Source organism: Micropterus salmoides, unplaced genomic scaffold (genome assembly GCF_014851395.1).
Source record: "Micropterus salmoides isolate LMB-PRFRI ecotype aquatic unplaced genomic scaffold, ASM1485139v1 Ms_hic_scaffold_3, whole genome shotgun sequence".
Taxonomy (NCBI): Eukaryota; Metazoa; Chordata; class Actinopteri; order Centrarchiformes; family Centrarchidae; genus Micropterus; species Micropterus salmoides.
In genome coordinates, this window is record NW_024042261.1 from 37,559,729 (window position 1) to 37,575,615 (window position 15,887).

The following is a 15,887-nucleotide window of genomic DNA, read 5'->3' on the forward strand; positions in this document are numbered from 1 at the left end:
TGCAAAAACCAATTGCCCTACAGGAACAAAAAAAAGTTAAAGTTAAGTTATACCTTCTTAAATCAATAACACGGACAGTATTGCAAGTAAGTGCCTTCCTCTGCCCTTTGAGCTTCACAGGGAGTTGAACCACCAACCAACCCTGACTGTGGTGCTGTATAAAGTTCTGTATCGAAGCCTCGGGCTGAAACATGACTTACCTCATGCAACAACAAGGCTACAGGCAACACCTGTTTCTGTGTGTGTGTGTCCGTGCATTTGTGTGTGAAAGAGAGAGAGCCTTAGGCGTTCATTCAACCATTAGTCTGACGCAGAACGCTGCAGCACTTATAGACCAGACCTCGATAACAGACTGTTTGTATCTCTCTAGTACACACAAACACACACAGTCACATACTCACAATGTGGAAACACTTTTCTTTAGACACTATCTCTCTATCTTTTTCTTTTTGCCCTTTCACCATGTTTCCCACTGTAACACATACAGAAATGCACACACACACACACCCGCCCGGCGGGTCAGGCTAGGCTTTATAATTCCATTCCTTGTCTCGTCACCTCCGCTCCACTGTTGATAAATAGGCAATGCCCTGCGCCGGCTGACACCTGAACAATATATAGGACACACACAGAGGACATACACAGACCCACAGGTACACACAGACAAAGGACACAAGCATCTACAGGCACACACACACACACACATGCATCGAGAGAATACAGTTGTAAACACAGCTACCAACACAAAGACAAACATACACCCAAGCACACTTCTGTCTCTCTCTCTCTTTGTGTCTCTCAGATTTAGTCTCTCTCTCTCTCTCTCTCTCTCTCTCTCTCTCTCTCTCTCTCTGTCTTTGTGTCTCTCGTTTCATTTCAGTTCAATTCAAATTAGCTTTATTGGCATGTATGTGTAACAACAATATTGCCAAAGCATCATACATACTACATAAGAAAAAACAACCCCATACATTTCATTAAACAAGTAATTAAAGCATAAAGTAATCAAAGCGTAAGTAATTGTGTAAATATATATATATATATTAAAAATAAAATGAATAAAACAGTGAGTGTGTGTGTGTCTGTGTGTGTTAAAAAAATATATATTAAAAATTTAAATTAAATAAATAAATAAACGGTAAGCGTGTGTGTGTGTGTGTGTTAAACAAATTTAAATATATTAAAAATAAAATAAATAAATAAAATAGTAAGTGTCTGTGTTTGTGTGTGTTAAAAAATAAAAATATATTAAAAAAATTAAAATACAATAAATAAATGAAACAGTAACGTGTGAGTGTGTGTATATGTTCCACTGGTTGTCCTCACTTCATGGCATGAGGAGACATATTTTGCAGCAATTATTTAACATTTGGGCATTTCTCCCAGTAAATAGAGGAGTTTCTGTCTGATATGTATTTGAATTCGGGGTATATTTGGGAAATGTTTGCAAAGTGTTTCAATGTGTTTTATATTTGGGGCATGAGGTTAGAAAGTGCAGCTCTGTCTCTACATGTCCTCTGTCACACTGAGAGCAGAGTCTCTCCTCTTGTGGTAGCCAGCTCTGTCTGTGTCGACCCTTTTCTATGACCAGGCTGTGTTCACTCAGTCTGTAACATTTTTCTTAGTTTAGGACATTTTATTGTACTCAGGTAATTTGCCAGTGTGAATTCTCTTTTTTGGGTCAGATAACAGTGTAATTTACTTTGTGTTTTGGTCGTTTCTTTCCAGTATTCAATATATTTTTCTTTCTGCTTGCTGATAATTTGGCTTGGTCTGCTTTAGTTGGTGTTGCTGTCCTGAGGCTGTTGGGGACTTAGGACCAGCTGGCTGAGGGGACTCTTCTCTGGTTTCAGCTTTTCTGTATTTTTAGTAAGAGGGGATATTGGACGAGCTCTGCTCTGCACAGGTTATTTGGTGTCTTTCTCTGCACCTGCAGGATGCTCTTACAGAACTCAGTATGGAAAGATTCTATGATTGTTTTGTCCCATTTGTCAAATTCATTATTAAGTTTTGGCCCCCAGCTTTCACTACCATATAGAATTATTGGTTCTAGTACAAATTGCAAACTTTTAAGCCAGATTTCAATTGGAATATATATTTTAATGTTTCTTTTTTGATTGCATAGAAAGCTCTCCTTGCTTTGTCCCTCAGATCTTTCACAGCCATGTTGAAGTTCCCTGTGTATGTAATGTTGAGGCCAAGGTAAGTGTAGTTTTTTGTGTGTTGTAATTTAGTGGTGTCTAAATAGAAATTGTGTGTAACCTTCTGTATTGTTTCTGGAAGATCATTATCTTAGTCTTTGCTGTGTTTGCTGTCAGGGCCCAGGTCTGACAGAATCTCTGAAGGAGGTTAAGGTGCCGCTGCAAACCTTCTTTAGTAGGTGAGAGCAACACTAAGTCATCTGCATACAGCAGACTTCTGATCTCTGTGTCGTTCAGGATGAGGCCAGGTGCCGTGGAACTCTCTAATTGTTTCGCTAATTTATTGATATATAGATTGAAGAGAACTGAACTGCGATTGCATCCCTGCCTCACTCCCCAGCCCTGGAGAAGAACGCTGTTTGTTTCCAATCTTCATAGCACATTCACTTTTTGTATACATGTTCTTAATCAAATCAGATGTTTTTCCTCTCTCTCTCAAATTCAAATTCAAATTAGCTTTATTGGCATGAATGTAATAACAACATTGCCAAAGCATCATATATACACAACATAAGAACAATCAGAGTAACATTACCTTTCATTAAGAGTGGTGTGTGTGACCTTACAATTTCTGTCCAATTGCCGGAAGTAGTCTCCCAAGTAATGATGCTGAGGTGGTGGATGGGCATGATGTATTTACCTAACTCTTACCTTATCCATGGTTTATTTGCCAGAACCAAAATATTTTCCCAACCCTAATCAATATGGTAGTTGCCATGAACAGACATCGGGTAAGGCAAGAATGATGTTCTTGTCTGGCAAGTGATTCGTCTCCACCAACTCGTGAGGAAAAACATCTTGCTCTTAATCTGCTTCCACTTTCTTCACCTGCTGTTTGGTGCTGATCCGGTAGTGGACAGTGGGTTTATCAGATCTTGTTTGATGAATACAGCTGCCGGCCGCTGCCTGTGGAAACAGCGAGACCGGACCAGACAGTAAATGTGGTGTTAGAAAAACCCCAAACAACTAGGAGTTAAAAGAGGCTGGAAAGCTCAGAAGATCATTCATTAGGATTTGTCCCTGCAGGTAACGCCTTTCACATCACACATTATGATTCGAGATGAAATATTTATCAGTGGAACTTTAGTGTAAAAAGGTTAAAACCTAATGGTAGGCACATTACCACATAGTACGCTATGATAGAAGAAAGGCTGACCTGTCAGAACATCTTACTCTTCTTCTGTTAGTATTCCTGCATGTCTATTAGTTGTGAGTGGCTGCATGTGTGTGACAGAGTGAAGGAGTCGGTCCAGGCGTGTTTCAGAGGGTGGCCTAGTTCACAGCTCCCACGTTTCTCCGCTCAATTATCATTCCATCGATAACATCGCCTCCTCTCTCTCTCTGCAGCCCAGAATACTCTCTCTCTTTGTTCTTTTTTTCCTTCAGTTATTTTTACAAGCTGTTCTCTCGTCTCTCCTCCATCACTGTCTGTGTTCAAAATAATTTAGGGAAATCAGAACAGGCTCATCTAAATGCCGGCACAGCTAAAATCAACCCGGTCTCACTCCCAAGTCGTCACATATGGACGCTTGGTCAAGAGCCATAATGGTCAGTTTGTGACGCACTAGGGATCCCTTTGACGTCATAGTTCGACGTATTGAGGGAAGCCCTGTTGTGTCAGTTTTTGATGGTAAAGGCAAGTATGATATTTAAGAGAAAAGATGAAGTAAGGAGGTGATTGGGGTGGATAGAGGGCCAGAACCCGGACCTTGAAGCAGGAGAACAGGGTTTGCGTCCCGTTCGAAACAAAACATTAAATGTTTTTATTTAGGCGAGTGAGGTAAATTGACATTAACGTTAGTTAACTTAAGTCTTAATTGACATACATAGCTATTTTAACCCAAACCATGATCTTTTCCTAACCTTAACCAAGTAGTTTTGTTGCCAAAACCCAACCAAGTACTTTCTGTGCTTAAACCTAACGAAACTGCAACGTTTCACGACTTTAATTATGCCCGTTTCAACATGGCAATGTATCGAAACGTTACGTTTTATCTTGAAAGTGTAACCGGATATTGCATATTTATTGTTGCTAAGCATTGCTAACTTGACTGTGGATCCCTAAACGTCAATAATTGATGCAAAAGGGCTACCCAAGTCTTTAAAAAGCGACGACAAAGGGCCTTGACCATGCGTCAGACATTTGACGAGTAGGGAGTGAGACTGTGTTGCTAAAATCCTGCTTGAACGGCCACTGCAAATCCAGTCTTGTGCCACACAGTGGAAGGAGAGAAGAAGAAAGAACATGGCACCCAACAGTGTGCCTCACTGATGTGTTTTTAATAGTTTTGGACAACAATGGAACTCTATGGCTCTCAGGAAGAAGAAATATCAGGCTGTGACACATACAGTGCTTGTTTGTAAATACAGTCATTGTTAATTTGAGTCTTTTGTATGGAATTTGACAATAAGAAAAATGTACAGAATCACCTGATTTATACTTTATGCTACCCTTCTATCCACCTTGCACTGCCCAACAACAAGGACGCACTCCACTGCGATATTTTGTATTTTCCTTTATAATATTTGACCATTATTACAACATATTTAACAGCGTTAACAACCACTATAGCTTGAAAACAATGAGTCTCTCCTCCATGGCAGTCTGCCAAACATCAACTGCTATTAGATGAGTTCTTCTGTATAGTGCTGGGATGAGCATGTTATTGATGTTGGTCATGGAGACAGGTCAGAGGGGCTGGTGTTGTTTATTTCTTTCAAATGTGTATAGTATAACAGAAGTCATCTGGGAATTTAATCAAGTGCTTGTACAATATTTCTTTATTCATTAATCCAAATCTCGTATTTTTTTGCCAATTCAGTGGCCAGTCAGAAATACACATTCACACAGTTCAGTATCCTGCCCAAGGAGACGTCAACGTGCAGACTGCGGGGACCGGGAATCGAACCGCCAACCTTCTGATGAGTGAACGACCGCACTACCCTACAGCCGCTCGTTGCAAGTAGTAGTAACGCGCCAAAGATTATCATTTTAATCCAACGTGAGCAGTGAAAGAGATGGTGTCGAGTAATGAGCTTCCGGTAAATAAGATGTATAGTATGTGAACTGATCCGGACTGTTGACATGTATGTATCATAAGTGGCAATATCGAAGAAACAAGTGTGAAAAGGGGATGAATTTTAAAAAGTGTGTGTGGGTCAATAGATTCCTATCTTGTTGACTGTAAGAGCTGAGAGTGGAGATTGTTCTGCCTTGACAGAAGTCTGCTCTCTGCATCACTGAAACATGTAAAGTTTGTATATTCTCATCTCTCTGCCTTTCTCGTTTCATCTCTGCTCATGTCTCTGCCTCTCCATGTTGTTTCCATGTTGTGTCTCATCTTCCCCTTGTTCCTCTGCCGCCTCCTCTCTGACATTCCTTATTTTCACTCCCTCACCTCCTCCATCTTTCTCTTTTCTCTCACCTCGTCTCCTCTCTCACATCACTCCTCCTCAGTGTCTTCTTCTTTCCTCATATTATTCTTTCCTCTTTTCACCGCCGTCATCCTCACCTCCCATCTTTAATCTCACTCTACCTTGTTCTATTATATCTTCAACTTGAAAATTGAAGGTGCAACATCCCTCTCAATTCCCTCTTCTCTTTTGCTGTCTGTCTTCCCTCTGTGTTTATATTCTTTCTCTCCACTTCAATTTTCAACTTCACCTTCAGTCGTTTGTTTTATTGGACAACTCCCCAGCTCTTCTCTTTCCAGAACATTGTGTTAGATCTCTACTTCAGTTTTTCTCCAGCACAACTGGAACAGAAGTCATTATGACCAGCAAAAGCTGCAACATCAATACAAGAATCTAAACATGAGTGCACGAGGGCTGTCACGTCTTGATTAGATCTAGACGAACCGAGACGGAACGATAAGGTACAGGTCTGCAGCAGCATATTTAGTGTAAAGGTTGGACTGAGAATGATAAAATATACCAGCATGACAAACTCTGATGAAAAATACAGAACGCAAAAATAAAAATAAACACCGTAACACTAGTGTTGTAGTACTCGAGATCGGTCACTTTTTGATGGTCTTGGTCTCGTCTCGGACTCGACCGCCTTTGTACTTGGTCTTGTCTCGGTCTCGGACATTGAGGACTCGGGATTTTATTTCAAGACCAGTCAAGACCATAACTTTGGGAATATCAATAAATTGCTTTTGCATTTGATTTAACATCCTAACTTTGATTGGAAGTAAAACTTGTTGCTTCAAATGCAACCAATAAGCCTAAAACCTGTTTTTTCTGTTAACGGCTGTCCCCCCTCCCTGCGATGCTTACGTTAATTTCAGCTCTTAGTGTTTGTATGTGGGTGTTTTAATGTGGATCTTTCAGATCAATTTGAGAACTACCTATGATCTCGTTCCACATTTTATTGCATGCAATGCAGGGAACTGGTCTGGGTCTTGACTCAGTCTCGCCCTCCCTCGGTCTTGGTCTCGACTGCTCTCAGCCCCTAAAAGTCTTGGTCTTGTCTCAGTCTCGATAAACTCTGGTCTTGGTCTTGACACTTCACCAAAGGTCACAATACACATGCAATGTGAAATTCGACTGTTGATGTTTGATTTTGTTCCCTTAGAGGTCAATTTAATTAATCACAACATGCAGCATCACAGCTACATGGCAATGTAACTACAACAGATCACCTTATTGATTATGGCACAAAAACAACACATTCAGGTATTGGCATTTCCGACCCAGTTAACAGAAAAATGAGAACACATGTTGTCATGTGCCCTACAGTCTGTGCTAGAAAGTACTTTAATACTGCTAGATGATCCTGGACAAGCTGTTGGTTTTCCACGGCCTCTGTCTCTGTAGATTTTATGACCTCAGACTCGATTGCTGGACTCCTTTAGATAGCAGGTGCTGGCCTCCCCTCTCCACTGACACAGAGTTTGTCTGCCTGCATTAATGAACACAGCTGTTACCATACAGGTTTTTCTCATATACGACTCACATCTCAGAGACCTAATCAAAACTGTCTGATCACCGTCGTCGCAAAACGTTTACAAAATGACCCGGAGAACTTTCTTAAATTAGTTTCACAGTAGATTTAAATCATTTTTATGCAATTTATTTGACAGCAAAGTTCTTGTTCCAAGTAAAAGAGCTTTTAAAATAATAGAAGAGACTTTAAACATTGGCTGATGTGTACAGGCGAGTCGTTCCATGTTTCTGTCACTGATGTCATAACCAGTCGTACTTAAAGTTACTGTAACTCAGGTCAAAAATTCTGCTTACAGTTCTGAAAGTGCAGTGACTTAATTATAATGGCTCATAATAAATGTCTTGGTAACTTGGGAGCACCATTTACTGCAGTTTTCACAGTTCACATTAAGTGGTTTTGCAAAATGCAATTACTGAAACCAGATTTCAGATGTGGTAAAGATGTTCAAATTAATCTCAGTGGTTTATGTTGCAGCATGTGATGCTAAAGTATTATTGCATAGCTCAGTATAAACAATCATAGTTCACCAGGGCTGTAAACTTGGTAAAATGAAAACACGAGACTTGAAAGCTGTGAGATCAGAAAACTTTCCGAAAGTACCGGTTCCTTTGGGGGGTGGGGCTTGCCTTGCAGTGAATTTCTGAATGGGCGAGTTGAGGCTAGCTTTAAATCGAGCGTGTCGGCTGTTTTTCTACGACTGCTCCTCTTTTTTCCACCGTTGTTTGCAAACATAAAAATCACAATCAACAGCCGAATAGAACCCGAGTCTCTGCGATGTCCCCAAGATCGTACGTCGGCATTAAATGTGTTGCTCGGAAATAGCAGCCAGCGTGCAGCGGTGTGTTTACAGCAAACAGCTGATGGAGTTACGCTAAACACTGGGTCCGAAGTTGTTTTAAGTGTTCATCAGTCAGGAGGTTTTTACACGGAGCCGAAGTCGTTCTCATCTTCTCCAAAACAAGTGGACCAGCTGATTACAGCAGTTAATAAAGCTCGTTAGAAATCCCTTTCCTCCGACGCTCAGGCGACACAGACTCGAGTCCCGCGGTTGATCTGCAGCTCTCGTCGATGGAAAGGTTTTAATAACCTTCCAAACTGTCACGATTTTATTTTTGAGTTTCTTTCTCTGTGCTGGAGTTATTTTAAGAACATGATGGCTTTATCCAGTTTGTTGTGAAATGTGTAACGAACTTTATCGTGTGTCTCTCTCATTTTACTCCCACACAACAAAGCTGTTTTTAATGGTCAAGCACAGTCTGTAGTTTTTCAATATATTCCAATCAAATCTGATGTTCATTTATAAATGTTGCTCATGGATAGTGGTTACAAATAATGATGCCTGTGCATCGCTTTGTACGGCGTGCAGGCCTACAGCCTACGTCAGCTGGTTAATTTGCCTAATCTTCGCAGGTCTTTAGACCGCGGTGGAAACGCACACAACAGTGGGCTGAAGGAACCTTTTAGTTCCTTGAAAAGTCCTGGGTTCTTTTGGTCGAAATGCAGCTTAAATTGCTTCTGAAGACTTGTGACCAAGCGCGTGGGAAGGGGGGTGTGATGGGTGCTGCAGCACCCCCTGTTGACAGGGAGGAACACAGTGTGCAAATTACATGTGCGGACTACATAATGGGCACTTGTTATTATACATGACAACATAAATACAGCAGGTCAGTGCTGAATTCAGAGGACGCTTTGGTTTATATTACAGCCTAATAATTTGACGTCAGCAACTATTTGCATTGTTTTGTCACATTCCAGGTGATTTCTTTATTTCAGAGGAAACTGGATGTGGAGAATGAGGTCAGTGACGGTATAATCAGCTGCGCCTGCATGGCCTTCATTTAAGTTAATCATGTTATCAATGATTTTATTGATACATATAGGTCCAGACCTCACTGACCTCATACGACTATGCTTGTAACCATGTTGTGTTGAAGGACAGTGTGTAAGTGCGTGCCCACACACAGTCGTGTCATCCGTGCATTTCTACTGTACAGTACCGCTAAGCGAAAATGCCCTCCCGCGCGCCTGCTTCTGACTTTACTCGCACTTGTCCCAAAAGAATTTGCCAAAACCCAGTTATATTTTCTGTTGCCCTGGTCCCAGGTTTTACTCTTAGTGTAGCTGAATTGTTATAGCAAGGCGCTGAGACTGCCAGGGTCGGGAGATTCAGTTCCCTAATGCCAGTAACAGTGAAAACTTGTGGCATTTTCTGATAGTTTCTGAAAGTTTTGTCATTCTTAAACTTACTGCATGAGGAATTAAATACTTTTGTGGTCACACAAAGAAGTCCATTTGTGCAGAATTCAGTTCCTTCATTCTGTCTGTTTAACACACAGCAACAAACATCTTTACAGTCTGTCGCCCCTGTTCTCTAGGAGAACTGTCAGAGTCGCAGTGAAAAGAGAAATAGATTTTTGCTTCTGTGTAGTCCAGTGGTTAATCTATGTCAGTGCCTGTAATTGCTGAATCATTAATAATGAATGTGTGTATTTTCAAATGAGAATGATGACCTTTGACACCCAAAAAGGCTCCAAGATGCCTGAAAATACATCGTCTACAGCGTCCAATTACCAGATTTATTTGGGCTGCCAATCACATCTTGTGGTCATATGGAGTTAGCTCAGGTGTGGAAGGTTGTTCATGTGATAACAGGTACAGATTCAGTGCATGGAGGCTGATGCATCTTTGACTAACTAATGAGTATGATTTAAAATGTCTTCCTCTCCTTCAGGATGATCCCAGCCAACCACAAGTACTTTCTGCTGAGCGACCTGGCATCATCCCGGGACTATGAGCTGTGTGTTTTGGCCGTCTACGATGACGGGATCACCGCCCTGACGGGCACCAAGCTGGTGGGCTGCGTGTCCTTTAGTACGGACACAGAATACGGACGCTGTCACTCTATACGAGACCAGGTTAGTGTGTTAAAGTGCAAAGTTACACCCTACACTTCTGGAAAGGAGTAGTGTGATTCTAATTATCAAGAAAATGGAGTGTGCAGCTAACTACTTCCAATTATTTTGTCACGTAGCTTAATGAAGAGTCTTTTAGTCTTTTTGCATACGCAGCAGAGCCGAGCACTCAAAAGAGTAAAATCTGTCTGTGCGGTTGTAAATTACAAGCAAGTATACAGCTTTACATATATGAAAAATAAAATTTATATTTATCTTGTTTTAAGTTGATCTATTAACTTTTCATGTCATTAAGATTGTTGCGGGTCTTTCTAGGCGTCACCCAACTCTGTGGTGTTCTGATTTTATAGACGACAAGTTATTATCTTGTATGGAGCTTTCGACTTCCACAATCTTCCTTCCTTTGACCAGTTTTCATGCGTGTCCTATTATTCTGAGCACTTTAAATACTTCTTGTTCAGGTTAACTTAAAAGTTTGTTTCCACAGTCAAGAATGAACTTCTAAACTCATGGAATTAGCCATCTTTTAAGCTTTCAGTAAAGGTAAAACGTGTTTTAAAATCATCTCGGTTATCGGAGAGGTCAGACACAAGGAGCCACTAAGCAAAATGTGCTGCTTATCAGAGGTGTGAACTCGAGTCACATGACTTGGACTCGAGTCAGACTCGAGTCACAAAAATGATGATTTTAGACTCGACTTGACAAAATCAAAGGAGACTTGCGACTCGACTTTGACTTTAACACCAATGACTCGCGACTTCACTTGGACTTGAGCCTTTTGACTGGAGCTGACTTCACACTCCCCATGCCCGAATATAAATTATGATATAAAAAAACTGTGCAGCGCATCAACATAACGCGGTGCTGAATTAGACGTGGCTTCCTCCAGTAAGAGGGAACAATCACCGACCGTCCGAAGATCTCCTGTTCCTGGCCCTGTACGCCCCAGCGACCCATTCCCTCTCCAGTGACTTCAGTGGGTTGTGTAGTAGGCCTATTAGCAGCGCGCTGTGAACAGTTTGTGATCGCACGCCTCTGGTTTTCTCACCGCTGGTTTCTGTCACTGCTTCTCCCGACAAAACACCACGGTTGTATTTCAGTGTTCTGCAGGGACGTGCACAGACATTTTGGTGGGCAGGGGCTCAAGTGAAAAAAAGACAAATATATTAACTCAGCAACATTTTTACTCTTCTACAAAATAATCAGTTCACACAGAGACAACGGTCGTCTTTAGTATTCACTAGGTTTATCACAGGAGCAGGCGACAGAAACGCAAACTACGCCACAATGTGCATGTTTTCTTTGCTACTAGTTTCAAGGATATATTTATTCAATTCAATTTCAATTTTATTTATATAGCGCCAAATCACAACAACAGTTATCTCACAGTGCTTTTCATAAAAGAGCAGGTCTAGACCGTACTCTGTGATGTTATTTACAGAAGCCCAACAGTTCCCACCAAGAGTAGCACTAGGCGACAGAGGCAAGGAAAAACTTCCTTTTAAGAGGCAGAAACCTCGAGCAGAACCATGACTCAGGGTGGGCGGCCATCTGCCTCGACCGGTTGGGGTGAGAGAGAGAGAGATGTAAGGAGAGAGAGATGTAAGGAGAGAGAGAGGGGAGGGAGGCAGCCTACACAATATACACACAGAGGTACAGACAGTAAAGGTGATGTTGCTATAGACTAAATGAAAAATGGTACAGATATTTATAATAGTGTTAATGGTAACCATCGTAATGTTAATGATTATAATAACAATAATAACAATAAGACTAGCAACAATAGTTGTTGTAGCAGAGGGTGTCGAGCAGGAACACGGGGGCAGCAGGTGACCCGCAACCACAGATCCAGACTCCACAGCTCCAGAGCCATAAAACCTGCAGGAAGTGATAGGAGAGAGGAGAGAGACGAGAAAGCACAAGACTACCAGAAAGGGGAGAAGTTGTGTTAGTAACATGCAATAATGGGATAAGGTTGCATACAGAGGGAGAGAAAGTAGAGGAGAGAGGAGCTCAGTGCATCATGGGAAATCCCCCGGCAGTCTAGGCCTATAGCAGCATAACTAAGGGATGGTTCAGGACTCACCTGAGCCAGCCCTAACTATAAGCTTTATCAAAGAGGAAAGTCTTAAGCCTACTCTTAAATGTGGAGATGGTGTCTGCCTCCTGAACCCAAACTGGAACCTGGTTCCACAGGAGAGGAGCTTGATAGCTGAACGCTCTGGCTCCTAGTCTACTTTTGGAGACTCTGGTGGGGTAGTAAGGTACTATGAGCTCTTTAAGATAAGATGGTGCCTGACCATTAAGAGCTTTGTAGGTAAGAAGAATGATTTTAAATTCTATTCTGGATTTTACTGGAAGCCAATGCAAAGAAGCTAAAACAGGAGAAATGTGATCTCTTTTCCTGGTTCCTGTCAGAACACGTGCTGCAGCATTCTGGATCAGCTGAAGAGTCTTAATGGACTTTTTCGAGCAGCCTGATAATAAGGAATTGCAGTAATCCAGCCTAGAAGTAACAAATGCATGGACTAGTTTTTCTGCATCATTTTTAGACAGGATGTTCCTGATTTTCACAATATTACGTAGGTGAAAAAAGGCGGTCCTTGAAATTTGCTTAATGTGAGACTTAAACGACATGTCCTGATCAAAGATAACTCCAAGATTCCTCACAGTGGTGCTGGAGGCCAAGGCGATGCCATCCAGGGAAACTATATCTTTAGATAATGCGTCACGGAGGTGCTTAGGCCCCAGAGTAATAACTTCAGTTTTATCTGAGTTTAACATGAGAAAATTACAGGTCATCCAGGTTTTAACATCCTGAAGGCACATTTGAAGTTTAGCTAACTGATGAGTTTCATCTGGCTTGATCGATAGATATAACTGAGTATCATCTGCATAACAATGAAAGCTTATGGAATGTTTCCTGATAATATTGCCTAAAGGAAGCATATATAAAGTGAAGAGGATTGGTCCAAGGACAGATCCTTGAGGAACTCCATGACATAGTTTCATTAATAATTTCTTTATTTTTCACAAGGCAATAAATCGTTTCAATTCTTTTGGTGTTATTGGAATACATAATACTTCACATAAATCTTCACACTAAACTGTGGCATTGGGCTGGAGGCAGAATTAAAATTTTATTTAAATACTTTTACTCTTTGTTTTACAAGCAAGATGCCAAATTAGCAAAGATAACCTTCAGCTTCACACAGCCAAGCAACGGAATACTGAACTGCCTGAATACATTAATGTATTGATCAAATACTTTATTATTGTTGCTATTATATTACATTTACCACATGCACACACACACACACACACACACACACACACACACAATTACTGATGGTGACATGGACTTAGTTTCACATTTGAGGGAGGGCTGTCTGTATTATGTAAAGATCTGTCAGCATACAACAAACTAATAGAATTGAGAGTTGTTAGATGAGGAGCCGACCATTAAAACTATGAAGTTACTCTTTAAGGCACTTTTTCATGGAGTGGTCTATTTTGCTTCCGTGTCTTCTTTTACTCTAATGGAAATAAAACTTCAAGAATACTATATTATTTTAAGCCTAATACCCTCTGTCTATTTGCATCTGTAGATTTGTTCTATATTACCCAAAACAAGCTAATGCCAATGCATATTTACAAAGCGCATTTCAGAGGAAAATGTTTGTGTGCTGAAACTGTGCTGCTACCTCTTGCACTGTAGATGCTGCTTAAAGTTAATAATGTTGGATTATTGTTTCTTATTTCATGGGCTATATGAGATTGTGGAGTAATGCATATATAATAGTTTTTAAAAAGAAAGTATTACATGTTAGAAGTTCAATAGTTTAATGTTTCCTAAGGCAATGAGTAATTCTGTTAAATAATTGTGATCTCAATATTGACCAAAATAATTAGCAGCCCTACATGAACATTTAATTTAATTCATGAAATTATAGAACATCTGTTGTGTGAAACTGCACCTCTGCCTTCTTTGTGTACCGGCTAAAGCTTCATTCAATACATTTTTTTATTTTTAACTTGTAAAAACTTTTGAAGAGCGCGTTATGACTTGTTTGGATTAGAAACTCAAAAGTTTAAGACTTGGACTTGACTGGGACTTGTTGGTCCTTGACTTCAGACTTGCCAGTCATGATCGGTCTGGACTTGGGACTCGACTTGGGACTTGAGTGCTAAGACTTGAGACTTGACTCGGACTTGTAAAACGATGACTGCTGCTTATTAAATCGTAGGATCTGCACTCCAGGCTAACTGTCTGCATGTGTTTGATCTTTTTCTCCAGTTCCTGGGAGGCACCATGATTATCATCATCGGGGGGATCATCGTTGCCTCTGTCCTGGTCTTCATCTTCATCCTCCTGATGAAGTACAAGCTGCACAGTAACCACTACAAACAGAAAGCCGCCGCGCGCCATGCCAACGTCTGTTCCCAGACCAACGGAGGAGGAGGAGGGGGAGCCAACGTCCTCGCTCTGCCGCCGTCCTCCTCCTCTGCAGGGCAGGGTAACTGCAGAAAATATGGACGAGGAAAAGAAAATATGTCACTCCTCTTCATCTGCTCCTAATAACCTGACTCCATCCTGTTGTCTCCTAGGTGGAGGCGCTAATAAAAACTCCCAACCATCATCATCAACAGAGGGGATGGGAGGAGCTTCTCTTCGAGGGACGACTGTAGTGGACTTAAATCCCACCCATGACGATGACGCCATCTCCCAATAACACACAAGAAACTGTCAATCAAACCCACAACCCACCAATCTCTAAGCCCAAACCAATACTCCACCTCCTACCCTCCTTTTTTGATTTGTTGCTGGTGCCTGGAGCCAAACTCCACTTTTCTCAGAGGAGCGGCCCCTGTCATTGGTGAGTAGCTGCAAGTACAGGATGAGGGAGGTGGGAGGACAACCAGTGACATGCAGGACTGGTAGAGACAAACAGCTCTGTAGGCCCAACACCTGCAAGGTTAAGCGAAGGGACATGTAACGTCACACATGGTGTTTGTTGCTGCTGTAATGATTGAATTCAGTTAAATACGGTACATAGTAGTGCAGCCAGGGGAGACGGGGGAGGACAGACAGAGAGAGAGAGAGTAGAGTTTCATCTGAAGTTTGTTTGAAATTGAAATCTGAAACAGATCACTGCTGCGAAAGGGGACAGGCAGTGAACAACTTTAGTAAGCCATGCAGACACAGCTCGTTCAGCCTGCCTGAAGCAACTGAACACTCGTCCGTTACAAATACACTTTAATGAACACTCACTCATCCGGTCCTGCCCCCGATCCCCCAGACACAGCCACTCAGACCCCTTGGTGTTGCAGGTATGCAGTGCTGCTACCTCGGGTTGAATGAAATAGGCATTCACTGTTAAATCCCACTGTGCAAAGAGCCTTTAAAGTACACACACACATACACACACACAGGGCTGTATGTTCCTGTTATTCAATTTTGTTCAACCCGTTCTCGTCACATATGGACACATGGTCAAGACCCATCGGCGTCAGTTTGTAATGCACTGGGGATCCCTGTAGCGTCAGAGTTCAACGCAGTGTGGGAAGCCCTGAAGCGTCAAGGCAGGTATGTAATATTTAACAGAAAAGACTAAGTAAGGAGGTAGTTGGGGTGGATGGAGGGCCAGAACCGTTAACCAAATACTTTTTGTGCCTAAACCTTACCAAACTGCACGCTGGCGTTTTATTTTGAAAGGCTAACCGGACGTTGCATATTTATTGTTGCTAAGCGTCGCTAACTTGACCGTGAAGCATTAAACGTCTAAAAATGACACTAAAGGGATACCCGGGGCTTTAAAAAGC

General features: G+C 41.6%; 1 protein-coding gene across 3 annotated transcripts in view; it reads left to right on the forward strand.

The window, feature by feature from the left end:
- Positions 1-15,887, forward strand: part of si:cabz01090165.1 (uncharacterized protein LOC100333421 homolog) — a 358,553-nt gene that overhangs the window by 328,308 nt on the left and 14,358 nt on the right. For all 3 annotated transcript variants that reach the window (XM_038694085.1, XM_038694087.1, XM_038694088.1), the window contains 3 exons: positions 9,884-10,067; positions 14,362-14,581; positions 14,673-14,941. In XM_038694085.1, coding sequence (XP_038550013.1) covers positions 9,884-10,067; positions 14,362-14,581; positions 14,673-14,797 — 529 coding nt within the window. In that variant the 3' untranslated portion in view covers positions 14,798-14,941. The remainder of the gene's footprint in view (positions 1-9,883; positions 10,068-14,361; positions 14,582-14,672; positions 14,942-15,887) is intronic.